Genomic DNA, 14,825 nt, shown 5'->3' with positions numbered 1-14,825 from the left:
CTCTGTGAACTCCTGTGAAAACAAGCCCTAACCTAACCTCCAAGGACATCCCACTCATTCAATGTACCAATCCAGTAAACCTCCTCAGAACTGTCTCCAACCCATTTATATCCTTCCTTAAATAAGAAGCCTAAATTTGCAGATGCAGTCTCACCAATGTCCTACCATAATATCCTTCCTTTTATGTTCATTTCCTCTTGTCATAAGGGATAGGATTTCATTAGCTGCCTTAATCACCTGCTGTACCTGCATATTATCTTTTCATGACTTATATACTAGAACATCTGTACCTCTTTAAGTAATAGGCTTTTTTTAATTCTTCCTTTTAAATAATAATTTCACATTTTCCTACACTATACTCCCAACTGCCAGATTTTTGCCCACTCACTGAACTTAAGGAACTTGCAGTATTTAGATATCTTCTTCACAACATACCTTGTGTTCTGACTTGACTTTATGTGGTGTGTAAATTTTGCTACAATGCCTTTCCTCCCCTCATCTAAGTCATTGATGTGAACAATCGTCAATCCATGGTAATGTTACCCACTGAGCCATGAACATTTCTTTTCTGCAATAGCCTTTGATATGGCACCTAATTAAATGCCTTCTAGAAATCCAACTGATATATAATTGACTTGATAGAAACAAACTATGACAACATGCAAAAGTATAATTCATAACATGTTAACGCTATACTGTTCACATTTTTAGGATTCAACATAACTGCCATCATTTTTTGAAATGTGTCATTTAATCAATTTTTTCAGAAAATTAAGTGTGTAGTTTATCCTGAACATTTCATTTTTATTTGAAAAATTATTTATGAACTATGCTTTCAAATTACATTTACAAGTTCATTCTATCATGTGTATATCCTGATTCCTTAAAGTCGTACAAGAACTTAAATACCCTGTATATATTTTTAAGACTATTGGCTGTTGCCCATTTTTATATAAAATAGCTAAATTGTTCCTGTAATCTAAATATGTCATTATGGAAATATTGCAGAGAGATGTAAACCAGATGCTTCGAAGAGGACTTGGTTATTTTCAGGAACCAGAGATTAAATATTTAAATTATGAAATGATTTTTGACTGTTAAGATTTCAGAAACTGATTAACTTGCAAAGTTTATATGCATCAACAAAACAAAAATAGAATAGCTGACTGTGTATAGCAAAGGTTTATCATTCAGACACTATTGTTTGGTCTTGGTAAACATCTTTAAACCAGTAATATGAAAGCGATCTGCAATTTTGGAATAGAAATTTCTTACAATTACCATATCTGCATTTAATGGTTCTATACAAAAGTCAGCACAATCCATTTGGTCACTCATTAAGTAGATGCAACTTTGCTAGCTCAGGCATGTTTTGCAGGACTGAAGATGGATATGTGCCCAAGGATTTACTGTATGATGAGGTAGCTACTGCCAGGAAACCAGCAGGATGCTCAAAATCCTACTTCAAGGATGCTTGCAAACCAATAAGATCATAAGAAATAGGAACAGGAATAGGCCAGAAGGTCCCTTGAGCCTGCTCCACTATTCAATAGGATCATGGCTGATCAAAACTCCCGATGCCCATTGTCCTGCCCTTTCCCCATAACTCTCGATTCCCCTACTGATCAAGAATCTATCTATCTCTGGCTTAAATATACACAAAGACCCTGTCCCCACAGCTCTCTGTGGCAAGGAGGTCCAAAGACTCATAAGCCTCAGAAGACATTCCTCTTCACCTCAGTCTTACATTGTCACCTCTTAATTCTGCGATGATGCTCTCTGGCCTTAGACTCTCTCATAAGGTGAAACACCCTTTCAGCGTTTACTCTCTCACAGGCCCCTTAAAGATCCTATATGTTTCAATGAGATTACTTATTGGAATTTAGAAGAATGAGAGGTGAAGTCCCAACTTGCTTAGCCTTTGCTCAGAAGGCAATCCCTCCACACATGACATGAAGGCCCTGAACATTAATTTCAACACCTGGAATCAATTAGCTGATGAGGGAAATGGCAACATCACCTGTGAGTTGGTGTCTATGATGATCAGTGGCTTAGTAATACCAAAGGGGCCAAACACTGAAAACAATCCCCAATTAACACCAAATAAGATTCTGTCAGAATATGTTTTCTAATGGGTTGCTGTTTCAGCCATTGACAAAAGCATGTCATATGAAGCTATCCTAGTTTGCCATATGACGGTATGGCAAATGATTTGTTTTGCCAAATGTCCATCATTCAAATAAAGGAGAAGATGGCTAGATGTTTAATTATGGGTTGAGGGCTATGAAGAGTGGGCAGGAAACTGGAGCTGAGGCCAAGATAAGATCAGCTATCATCGTATCAATTGGAAAAGCAGGCTTGATGGGCTGAATTGCCTACTCCTACTTCTTATGTTTTCTTTCTTCTGTTATGTAGATGGAAGGATATCACATAAACCATTTGTATTCATATAAACAAATAATGCAACTTAGGTTGTCACTGCTGTTAGCCCAAAAGGGAAGAGGTAATATCACTGCAAAGGATTTTTTTTTTTAAATCAATTGAGACTGGTGCCAGATATGATCAATCTGTTTTTGAACTGAGGAGCTGAAAGCTGGCAATCTTGTCACACAAAGTAATGAAATTTTGATTTGATTTATTATTGTCACCTATACCTAAGTGCAGTGAAAAGTTTTGTTTTGCGTGCAGTACAGGCCGATCATGCCATACAAAGTGCATAAGGGTAACAGAACAGAGCAAAGAATACAATGTTATGGCTGCAGAGAAGGTGTACAAAGAGCAAGATCAATGTTAAACTTAAAACTGGAAAATTCTGTTCAGAAGTCCTATAACATCGGGGAAGAAGCTTTTCTTGAATCTCTTGGTATGTGTGTTTAAGCTTTTGTATCTTCTGCCTGATGGAAGAGGTTAGTGGAGATTATAACCAGGCTGGGTGGGATCTTTTGATTATGTTGGCTGCCTTTGTAAGGCAACAAGAAGTATAGATGGAGGGTTGGCTTGCGTGATGTACTGGGCTGTGTTCACAACTTATGGTTGTTTCTTACAGTCCTGGGCACAGCAGTTGCCACACCAAGCTGTTATGCATTTGGATAGAATGCTTTCTATGGTGCATCTATAAAAATTGGTAGGAGTCTTTGTGGACATGCCAAATTTCCCAGCTTCCTGAATAAGTTGAGGCATTATTGTGCTTTCTTGACTTGTAGTGTCAACGTGGGTGGACCAAGACAGATTGTTGGTGATCATCACTCCTAGAACTTGATGCTCTCAACCATCTCACCTCAGCACCATTGATGTAGATAGGGGCATGTCCTCCATCTTGCTTCCTAAAGTCAATGACCAGCTCCTTTGTTTTGCTGATGTTGAGGGAGAGATTGTTATCTTTATACCATGCCACCAAGCATTCTCTCTTTCCTGTATTCTGTCTCGTCTTTGTTTGCGATCCAGCCTACAATGCTTGTGAAAGTCAGCATGACTGATAAATGTTACATAATAGTATTCATAATGTTTCACCTTCAGTTCTCTAAATAAAGACAGATCCAACTCTCAGCACCATGACTTCCCTCAATAGGTTAGGTAAAGCAGCACATCCTGAAACCCCACAGCTGGAATAGGATTTTAACCCTGGACTGTTGACACCAATCTGATTTAGAGTGGCCTGTCAACTGAGCTGACTGTACCCTTTCATCAACTGTTGTAGTCTGGAGTTAGTTGGAGTTCCAATTCTCTCCATCACATGGCTCTCCAAGAATCTCCCCAGTTCTTACTGCTTGCCATATGTTGGCAGGATTTACAAGTTGTTACTCAATCTATCTGGTTACCTATCAGCTTTATTTGCTAGGTCCATCAAGTCCTAGAATGGGACTTGAACCTGGAGCTTCTACTTCAGAAGCAGGGAAACTACCCGTTGAGCCACAAGATCTCCTTACAACGCACCCTCAAACAGAAAGACAGCATTAGAATTTTATTTTAGAAATTTTGGAAGGTGGATTAATTTAAATTTGGGGAGGCATCAATAAAGGAGAATACGTTGTTTGACAGAATTTTTTTGCACATTTGTTTAAAGAAAAACAATAAAAATAATATCACGACTGTCCAGGACACAACATATTATAACAGACCTGTGGCTGGAAAATAGTTGACATAATTTGACATAAAAACCTTCCAGAGACAGCTGCATGAAGCATTTTTAGCTACTTGAAAGGACACACCATGTATCTGTTACCATGTGTCTATGAACCCCACATGGAGATACATATAAAGGAGAAAAGAGTTTCAGAAAGAATGAGAAAGAAATGAACAAAAAGTACATCAGACAGGATGGGAGACATCACAATTAAGAAAACATGAGAGTTAAAAAAAGAAAACAAGGAACAGTTACATCTATGAGCAACTTAATGGGAGATCAGCTGTAGCAGAACTTATTATGAGTTAATACAATGGTCATCCAAAAAATATTTGCTTCAAATTAAAGGCTCTGCTTTTCACAGGATTTAAAATAGTATTATGCTTCACAAGGACAGTCATCAAGTGTTTACTGTTATCCAGGTGCCTGTAATTGAATGGACCTGCATGATCCATTGATCGATTCCAATCATTTTGGAGGACCAATTAAATGTGACCTAACAGACAATGGCAACAGTGAATCACACTTTTAGGACTCAACATTAACTCCAAGCAAGTGAATGGAATTCAAATGAGTTAAGACCTCACCCATATTCTCTGGACTGCACCGAAACATCCATCAATCACTCATGAATAATCAATTTCAAGTCTATGTGACTAGCAAGAAGGAATTCAATAAATTATGCACCATTAACAATAATGCTTGAGGGTCTCAGAACTACATGTGCTTTATTGGGTTTGGGGAGGCCAGGTGACAAAGTTAAAAGCACATCTATGGCTCACTGCACCTTAATTTAATTTTGTTTCACTGCATTTAAGTGATAGATTTAATTTTCAGAGATAATATAGTGAGATGAATTGGTATCTGGGTTTTAAACTAAGTAGTGTGGTGGGGCATTGTTTCAGTTGCATGGAAAATTAGAAAATCAAAGTTAAAGGAGAGTGGGAGGGCAGGTTAGTGAAATTTCATATCACATCAAGACATTGTACAAGAGTAGGGAAATTTGATAAAAGAACAACATAAAGGCTTTGTATCTGAATGCACGAAGCATTCATAATAAAATTAATGTGTTAACAGTGCTAATAGAGACAAATGGGTATGATTTGGTGGTGATTCCTGAGACGCAGTTGAAGGGAGACCAGGTTTGGGATTTGAATATTAAAGAGTATTCAGTATTTTGGAAGGATAGACAGGAAGGAAAAGGAGGTGGTATACCTTTGTCAGTAATAGGGTTTTTCTGAGCTGTAGTGAGACATAATGATATAATCACTGGAGATCAAGGTAAAGAATCAGTCTGAGCATAAATAAGAAATAGCAAGGGAAGGAAGTCCTTTCTGGGAGTAATCTATAGGTCCCCAAACAGTAGTCCAGTAGTGGTGCACAATACTGGAAATACCGCGGGCTTGTAAGAATGGTACAAATCACACGTGATTTGCATGTTGACTGCATTAATCAAATTAGCAAGGGTTGCATCAAGGGAGAGTTCATTAATGTATTAAAGATTGCTTCTTGGAGCAATATCTTAGAATCATAGAAATCCTACAGTGCAGGAAGAGGCCATTCAGCCCTTCAAATCTGCAATGACCCTCCAAAGATCATCCCACCAAGTCCCAGCTCCCCACCCTATTCCAGTAACCCTGCAGTTACCATGGCCAATCCACCTAACCTGCACATCTTTGAGTGTGGGAGAAAACGGAGCACCCAGTGGAAACCCTTGCAGACATGGGGAGAAAGTACAAACTCTACAAAGGCAGTCAATCAAGGCTGGAATCAAAACCAGGTCCCTGGCGCTGTGAGGCAGCAGTGCTAACCCAATATGTTGAGGATCCAACCAGGATGCAGGCTATCCTGGATTTGGTATTGTGTAAAAGGATGGGATTAATTAATGATCTCATAGTAAAGGATCTTCTTGGGAAAAGTGATCGTAGCATGCCAAAATTTCAAATTCAGTTGGAGTTCGAGAAACTGAAGTCCCACACTAGTGTACTGGAGTTAAACAAAGCTAATTACACAGGTATGAGGTCAGATTTGACCCTAGAGAACAGGGAGGGAAGACTAAAAGGTAGGACATTTGATGATCTGTGGCAGATGTTTAAGAAGATAGTCAATTGATCCCAATTAAAATATATTCCAGAAAGGAAGAAAGATTGTTAGAGCAGGAGAAACATCCATGTTGCAATGCAAAGGAATTAAAGAACTAAGGCATATCATATTACAAAGGCAAGTGGCAGCTGGAGGGTATGGAAACTTTTAAAGATCAATAAAGGGTTACTAAAAGAGTCATAAAAAAAGCAAAGGTAAATTATGAAAGAAAACTAACAAAATATAAAGACGGACAGCACAAGCTTCTATAAATATGTAAAACGGAACAAAGTAGCTGAAGTGAATGGGATCCCGTGGAGGATAAGACTAGGCAGTTAATAGCAGGGAACACAGAAATGGCAGAATCGCTAAATCAATATTTCAGAGATAGTAGGAACTGCAGATGCTGGAGAATCCGAGACAACAAGGTGCAGGGCTGGATGAACACAGCAGGCCAAGCAGCATCATAGGAGCAGAGAGGCTGACGTTTCGGGCCTAGACCCTTCATCAGAAAAAAAATCAATATTTCACTTTCGTTTTCACAGTAGGCGACACTAGTACCATCCCAGTCATAACAGGTAATGCAGAGAATTATAGAAAGGAAGGAACTTAGAATAATCATCGATCTATTGATTGTCACGTGTATTTGTTACACGTGTTTGTTACAAATACGGTGAGAAGTAGTGTATAACGTCACCACTCTCCAGCGCCACCTTAAAACAGAAATAAACCAGGTAGAAAAATAAAGTTAAAAGTTCAACGTGGCTAAATGCTTCCACCCCGATGCTGAGACCATCATCAGCAAGAAACAGACGGCCAGCCTTGAGTCCCTCCATCGCCGCAAGAACCATGTCACCATTCGGCGCCAACTTGCCTCCACCGACGTCGCCATCAGCATGACTTTGCACTGGACCGATGTCAGAAATGCAGCTGCTGCTGAAGCTACTGAATCCCACACCAGCATAGGGCCCAAACTCACCTCCCTCTGTCACCGCTGAGAACACAATCTCATCTCCCTCTGCCGCCACTGGGAGCACGATCTTGACTCCCTCCGCCCCCACCAGTAACAAACCTTGCCTCCAAAGTGCTGGATACCTCAACGCCATGTGACCTCTCCACAAGATGATAAGTAAAGTTTAACTTTTTTAACAAAGGCAGAGCAAGAAAAAAGGAAAAGAAGGTGGAACTCCAGCAGCCCGATCGCTCTGCTACTACTTCACCGCTGTCTTGACCAAAGAGTCATCTCGCGTCATCATCATCATCACTAGGGGAAAAAGTACTGAGCAAATTATCGGGGTTGAAGGCAGGCAAGTTCCCAGGGGCTGATGGCCTACATTTTAGGGTCTTAAAGGAAGTGGCAGCAGAGACAGTGAATCCATTGGTTATAATATTCCAAAATTCCCTGGATGTAGAAAAGGTTCCAGTGGATTGGTAAAGTGCTCATACAACACTCTTATTCAAAAAGGGAAGGAGGAAGCAAGAAACTACAGACCAATTAGTTTAGCATTTGCCAGTGGGAAATTGTTCAAATCCATGATTTAAGGAAGTAATTACATGGCATTTGGGAAGTCAAAATGGTTTAATGAAAGATAAATCATATTTGACTAATTTGCTTGGTTCTTGGAAGATGTAGCAAGCATATGAAGGGTAGCAGATTTAACACAGAGATGAGTAGAAATTACTTTTCTCAACAGGTTGTGAATCTGTGGAATTCACTACCGCAGAATATGGTGAATGCTGGGACATTGAGTAAATTTAAAGAGGAGAAAGATTTTTAATTAATAATGGGTTGAAGGGTTATGGAGAGTGAGCAGGAAAGTGGACTTGATGCTGAGATGAGATCAGCCATGATTACTTTGAATAACGGAGCAGGCTTGAGGGGCTGAATTGCCTAGTCCTACACCTATTTCTTATGTTCTATCACAGCATCTGTATATAGGAGGATTTTTTCCTTATTCTAATATGGACGGGGGTGAATGTAGTAACCACACACAGCAAAGGACAAAGAAGAAAATACACCCTGATTAAGTAGATTATATGATACAAAAATATTATAAAAAGATACACGTGCACATTTTTAGCAGTAAGTCATCTTCCCTTAAAAGTTTAATGTTACAGTACATCTACGATATTAAAAATTGTGCAGGATCTACCAGAAGGAAAAAGTGCAATGTATTCAATGACCTTTTCTCATATCGCTTTTTTTCTAAATACGTAAATAAATCATGCAAAACAAGTATAATGGTCTCGATTACAAGCAACAGTAAAATTTAAGTACCTGAGGTATTGGATAGGAAGTAGGATTAATTGCATCTTCTCGACCAAAGTCAATCATTTTTCCACACTTTGGAATGTTGTCGACCCACACACCTTCATACATTTGGCCTTTCTCAAAGAAGAAAAACTTTCCTGTTCCATGTTTCTTTCCATTTTTCCAGAAGCCTTCATAGCGGTTTTCATTGGCTGAATAAATATATAACTATTAAATAATGTAAAAATCAGAAATATTTAAGATAACTAATCCAACATTTTGGATCCTGACTATTTTCTTCAGTAAATCTGAATTCTACTGTTATTTATTGTTTTCATGCTTTCATCTCAAACCATTTCAAGTAAACTTCAAATTGTGATTATCTTGAGGGTATTTACCAGTTTCTCAAACTCTGTTTTTATATCTACAAAAAATGGGGGGAAAAACTGAGTCATAGAATCATAGACATGTACAGCAAGGAAACAGACCCCTCGGTCCAACTTGTCCATACCGACCAGATTTCCAAAATAAATCTAGTCCCATTTGAGCATTTGGCCCTTCCTATTCATGTACCCATCCAGATGCCTTTTGCATGTGGTAATTGGACCAGCTTCCACTACTTCCTCTGGCAGCTCATTCCAGAAACACACCACCCTCTGTGTGAAAATGTTGCCCCTTAAGTCCCTTTTATATCTTTCTCCTCTCACCTTAAACATATGGCCTCTAGTTTTGGACTCCCCCACTCTGGGGAAAAGACCTTGTCTATTCACCCTATCCATGCCCCTCATGATTTTATGAACCTCTATAAGTCACCCCTCAACCTCCGACACTCCAGGGAAAACAGCCCCAGCCTATTCAGTCTCTCCCTATAGCTCAGAGCTTCCAACCCTGGCAACATTCTTATAAATCTTTTCTGAACCCTTTCAAGTTTCACAACATCCTTCCTATAGCAGGGAAACCAGAACTGCACATAGTATTCCAAAAGTGGCCTAACCAATGTCCTGTACAGCTGCAACATGACCTCCCAACTCCCATACTCAATGGACTGACTAGTAAAGGCAAGCATACCAAACGCCTTCTTCACTATCCTATCTACCTGCGACTCCACTAGGAACTATGAACCTGCACTCCAAGGTCTCTTTGTTCAGCCACACTTCCCAGGGCCTTACCATTAAGCATATAAGCCCTGCCTTTCCAAAATGCAGCACCTCACATTTATCTAACTTAAACTCCATCTCCCACTCCTCGGCCCATTGGCCCATCTGATCAAGATCCCATTCTAATTTGAGGTAACCTTCTTCGCTGTCCACAACACCTCCAATTTTAGTGTCATCTGCAAACTTACTAACCATACCACCTATGTTCACATCCAAACCATTTATATACATGGCAAAAAGCAGAGCATCCTGCTGGTCACAGGCCTCCAGTCTGAAAAGGAACCATCCACCATCTGTCTTCTACCTTTGAGCCAGTTCTACATCCAAATGGCTAGTTCTCCCTATATTCCATGTCATCTAACCTGGCTAGCCAGTCTACTGTGAGGAATCTTGTCAAATGCCTTACTGAAGTTCGTCTAGATCATATCCACCACTCTGCCCTCATCAATCCTCTTCATTACTTCTTCAAAAAACTCAATCAATTTAGTGAGACATGATTTCCCAAGCACAAAGCCATGTTGACGATCCCTAATCAGTCCTTGCCTTTCCAAGTACAGGTAAATTGTGTCCCTCAGGATTCCCTCCAACAACTTGCCCACCAGCAATGTCAGGCTCACTGGTCTATAGTTCCCTGGCTTTTCCTTACCACCTTTCTTAAATAGTGGCACAAAGTTAACCAACCTCCAGTCTTCTGGCACCTCACCTGTGGTTATCAATGATACACACATCTCAGCAAGAGGCCCAGCAATCATTTCCCTAGCTTCCCTTGGAGTTCTAGAGTACACCCGATCAGGTCCCAAAATGGAATTCCAAAACAAAAGTAATTCTGAGGCATATGAATCATAAAATCATAATGGTATATGGAGATTTTTCTCTAACTGATTGCTTGTATCGAGGACCCAATTGTATAAATATATTTAAGATGGCAATCAAAGTAGAAACTCTATTCCGTCTAAACAGATCACAATCTTGCACACTGTAAGCACACGCTCCTCACACATAGGAATGTATTAATAGTTGGTGCAAATAATAGTAAGTTCAATGTTGATTTTTAACTAGCAAATCACAAATAAAGCAAACTGAAAGACTTTCTTTTGGTGAAGTGAGATTTAAAATATGGTTCTTGATAACAACTGCCCTACTGTAGTTGAATAGCAATGCCATATTAAAACAACATGGAACACGATTTTTAGAACAAAATGGCGTCGTGGAACCATTTTGAAAATGTCCGAAAAATGGTTCCGCGGGGAATGGAGTGCAATTTCGATCTCGAGTGCATTCCCAAGAGCTCTCGGAAGTCGATTTTTTTGACACTTTGTCAATTTTTTCGTTGACTTTTCGAACTCTTTATGTCCTTTCTAAAAGTCAGTCAGAGACCTGTGCGGAGGTCTCTGGACACAGTTGGAGGGCAAACAACCTATTTTTACTGGCAGTGGTCAGCAAAAACACCCCAGAAGATGCCGTCCCTCCATAGGTACTGCCCATACACATGGCAAACTTGGGTGCCTGGTTCCCTTGGGCGTTGCACGGAAGGTAGCGGGCTGAACCTTCGCCTGTGCTTGCCCAGAATATCGGCTCGTTTGCACAGGCCTCACGTGCACAACCAGACCGTTCCCGGCTCTGATTGTGGGTGGCCCACCTGCCCTCGTGGTTCCTACCTGGCACCCACCGTCATCCGACTGCGTGACGGATCTGCAGCCCTGCGGTGCTAAGCACCTGGGTTCACGTCCCGACCGGCGAGCGTCGTGCATGTGCGACTCCGCTGTGGTTCTCCTCGATCGATTTGGCAATTCCTGTCAGACGTGGGAGGGCCCTCAGCAAGCCGACTTTCCTCTCAGGGGCTGGTGCTTCAGGCCGAGCAGTTCCTCCCTTCTCACTGCCCTTGCTGGCAGACAGACATGTATGTTTAAGGGTCACGTTGGCGGCCGGGTCGGCCAGGCCGGCACCCCTCCGCTGGAGACACATTTACCCTTCCTGGTTCTGGTGACACCGAGAAGCCGCCTCTTTCGGAGCCAGTGGTCCGAAATTGAGCCCTGGGAGTGGGTCTCAGCAAGGTTCTCCGCACCACCGTCCTCGGCTTCTCGAGTGAGACGGGGGCAGGGGCCTCTTGCTGTCTCCCGTTCCTTGCGGCTAGAACTTCGGTTGCCATTTCTCATGCACTTTTGCGGTCAAAAAGCGGGGAGAGGAGCCAGGGAGGCGGCTCCCACTCTCTCTCCCGCTCGCACACAGACAACCCAGCGATGTCTGTGTGCTTAGCCTCCCCACAGGGTGATCCTCCGTCTGGCTGTCGGTTCAGGTCTTGCTTTAGGTCAGAGCAGAGGTAACTTGTGAAAGAGTTAGACCCAGTGCCAGGAATTCCCTCTGTGGGAAGGCCAGGCACGAGCCTGCGGGCGACGGTTCTGAGTTCGGCGGTGATGGCAGCTTTACTTTCCAGCCACTCCGCACACATTTACGCACCCTGTGCCCCTCTGTCCTGCCAGATGGCAGGGTGCAGTCCTTCCGTAGTCCCATGGTTCTCGAGGAAAGGGAGTGGTCAGTCATGCGTGCAGCGGTGTGTGCGGGATGGTATGGTGCACTGTGTGCGAGGCCAGCGCGTGCTTTGTGCCTCACTCCACCTGTAGCCACCCAAGGTATTGCCACTTCGTCATTGGCAGCTCTCCCGCGACCACCATGCTGGTTTCCCCTGGTCGCCCGCTTGCCTTTGTCGGTTCGGCTACCTGGTTGATCCTGCCAGTGGCATATGCTTGTCTCAAAGATTAAGCCATACATGTCTAAGTACACACAGTACAGTGAAACTACGAACAGCTCATTAAATCAGATATGGTTCCTTTGATCGCTCCAAACATTACTTGGATAACTGTGGTAATTCTAGAGCTAATACATGCAAACGAGCGCTGACCCACACGGGGATGCGTGCATTTATCAGACCAAAACCAATCTGGGCTCGCCCGGCAGTTTTGGTGACTCTAGATAACCTCGGGCAGATCATAAGTCCTTGTGACAGCGACGATTCATTCGAATGTCTGCCCTATCAACTTTCGATGGTACTTTCTGTGCCTACCACGGTGACCGCGGATAACGGGGAATCAGGGTTCGATTCCGGAGAGGGAGCCTGAGAAACAGCTACAAATTTTCTAAATTTAAAAAAAAAACCAAAAGGGCAGCATGGCAGCTCAGTAGTTAGCACTGCTGCCTCACAGCGCCAGGGACCTGGGTTCGATTCCACCATCGGGCAACTCTCTGTGTGGAGTTTGCACATTCTCCACATGTCTGCGTGGGTTTCCTCCCACAGTCTAAAGATACACAGGCTAGGTGGATTGGCCATGTTAAATTGCCTATCGTGTTCTGGGATGTGGAGCTTAGGTGGGTTATTGGGAGATGGGTCTGGGTGGAATGTCTGAGGGTCAATGTAGACTTGTTGGGCTGAAGGGCCTGTTTCCACACTGTAGGGATTCTGTGATCTATGAACAAAATTATTAAGCCATTTATCATGTCAGATAGAGACTAAATGTATTGTAGATCTTTGTAATAACAGAAGACTCATAACTAATACTCTTTACCAGTCAGTTCCTTTTTATGAAAGGCAATCAACTTGAAATAATGGGTGGCACCTTCCCAGTTACTGAATGATGTGGGCATTCGTGCGTTAGTTGGGAAAAGAGGATGAGATATGTAGAAATCAGGTTCTTGGCATTGAGCAAGAAAAAGTCCAATTCTCCAATCATGTTTGAATGGTGAGTTGAGAATCTTGCAAGTCAGCAGGGAGAGGGTTATTTGCACGTAATAGCATGCCATTAATCCTTTATCTCACCTCATTTGTATGTGGTTCCTCATTCTCCCACCCGACGAATAGAACTAGACAATGACAATTCTTGACATGAATGTGAGAGCAGGTACCTGATGTCTCCTGGTCTCCATCTTCAAAAGCATCCTGGAAGTCAACTCAATCAAAGTCAAGGAGTGGGGGCTTTATCTGGGGCCCCTTCTTGGTAAGGAAGTTGGGGCACTCAATTCTGGGGATTGGATGCAGCATGCATTGTATTTTCAGGATTAAATCCCTACAGTGTGCATCTCTATACACTTTCACAGATCTAAGATGTGAACTTGCCGTTTGGCAAACTTTATTTCCGAACCACTTGCTTGCCTTATTTATACCATTCAAGGTACCAAATTCTGCGCTGATAATCTTAAGAGCAGTAGTGACAGGCAGTGAATCTTTAGAATGGTTCTTCTCCTGCATGTGTCTGACTCCAAGGCCCAGAAAGAGTGGAGACATAATAGCAAAGAAAAGCAGTAGATGAATAAGAGTGCGATTCAGCACCAGGTTGTTGTGCTGAGTTTATGGGATGCATTAAAGTTAAAAAAAGAAAAGGAAATGGCCTCTGCTCTGCATGGCTTCGGTGTAACCATTTCTGTCACGTTCTGTATCAATCCCCTGTCAATGATGTCAATGGTCATATCTTCCATTGTCAAAGTTTGCAATGCAATGTAAAGTCCTCCTGGTCTTCCAATTTCCCTTCAGTTGTCTGCCAGTTTCTGCAAGAAAAATGAAAATGGACTAGTATCTGTTTTGTTCAGGGATTTTGAAAATATGTGAAGCGACTTACAATAGTTTGCATGTGGAGAGAAAGAAACACCAACTATATAAAAAAGGTAGTAGCAGGTGATGAATCAGAGATAGTAGGAACTGCAGATGCTGGAAAATCCGAGACAACAAGGTGCAGGGCTGGATGAACACAGCAGGCCAAGCAGCATCATAGGAGCAGAAAGGCTGACGTTTCGGGCCTAGACCCTTCATCAGAAAAGGGGGAGGGGAAGGGGGTTTTGAAATAAATAGGGAGAGAGAGTGGGAGGCGGATAGAAGATGGATAGAGGAGAGGATAGGTGGAGCGGAAACAAACAGGTCGAAGGGGCGGGGATGGAACCAGTAAAGGTGAGTGTAGGTGGGGAGTTAGGGAGGGGATAGGTCAGTCCAGGGAGGACGGACAGGTCAAGGGGGCGGGATGAGGTTAGTAGGTAGGAGATGGGGGTGCGGCTTGAGGTGGGAGGAGGGGATAGGTGGGAGGAAGAACAGGTTAGGCAGGCGGGGACAAGCTGAACTGGTTTTGGGATGCGGTAGGGGGAGGGGAGATTTTGAAGTTTGTGAAATCCACATTGATACCATTGGGCTGCAGGGTTCCCAAGCGGAATATGAGTTGCTGTTCCTGCAACC

At 42.4% G+C, this 14,825-nt stretch overlaps 1 protein-coding gene across 2 annotated transcripts in view; it reads right to left on the bottom strand.

Moving 5' to 3' along the window:
• morn3 (MORN repeat containing 3) overlaps positions 1–14,825 on the bottom strand; it is a 56,229-nt gene that overhangs the window by 10,339 nt on the left and 31,065 nt on the right. For both annotated transcript variants that reach the window (XM_048611342.1, XM_048611341.1), the window contains exon 4: positions 8,484–8,668. In XM_048611342.1, the coding sequence (XP_048467299.1) occupies positions 8,484–8,668 (185 nt within the window). The remainder of the gene's footprint in view (positions 1–8,483; positions 8,669–14,825) is intronic.

This window comes from Rhincodon typus, chromosome 24 (assembly GCF_021869965.1).
Source record: "Rhincodon typus isolate 14 chromosome 24, sRhiTyp1.1, whole genome shotgun sequence".
NCBI classification, from domain to species: domain Eukaryota; kingdom Metazoa; phylum Chordata; class Chondrichthyes; order Orectolobiformes; family Rhincodontidae; genus Rhincodon; species Rhincodon typus.
Note: the sequence above shows the minus strand (reverse complement) of the source record. Positions and strands in the feature narration are given on the sequence as shown.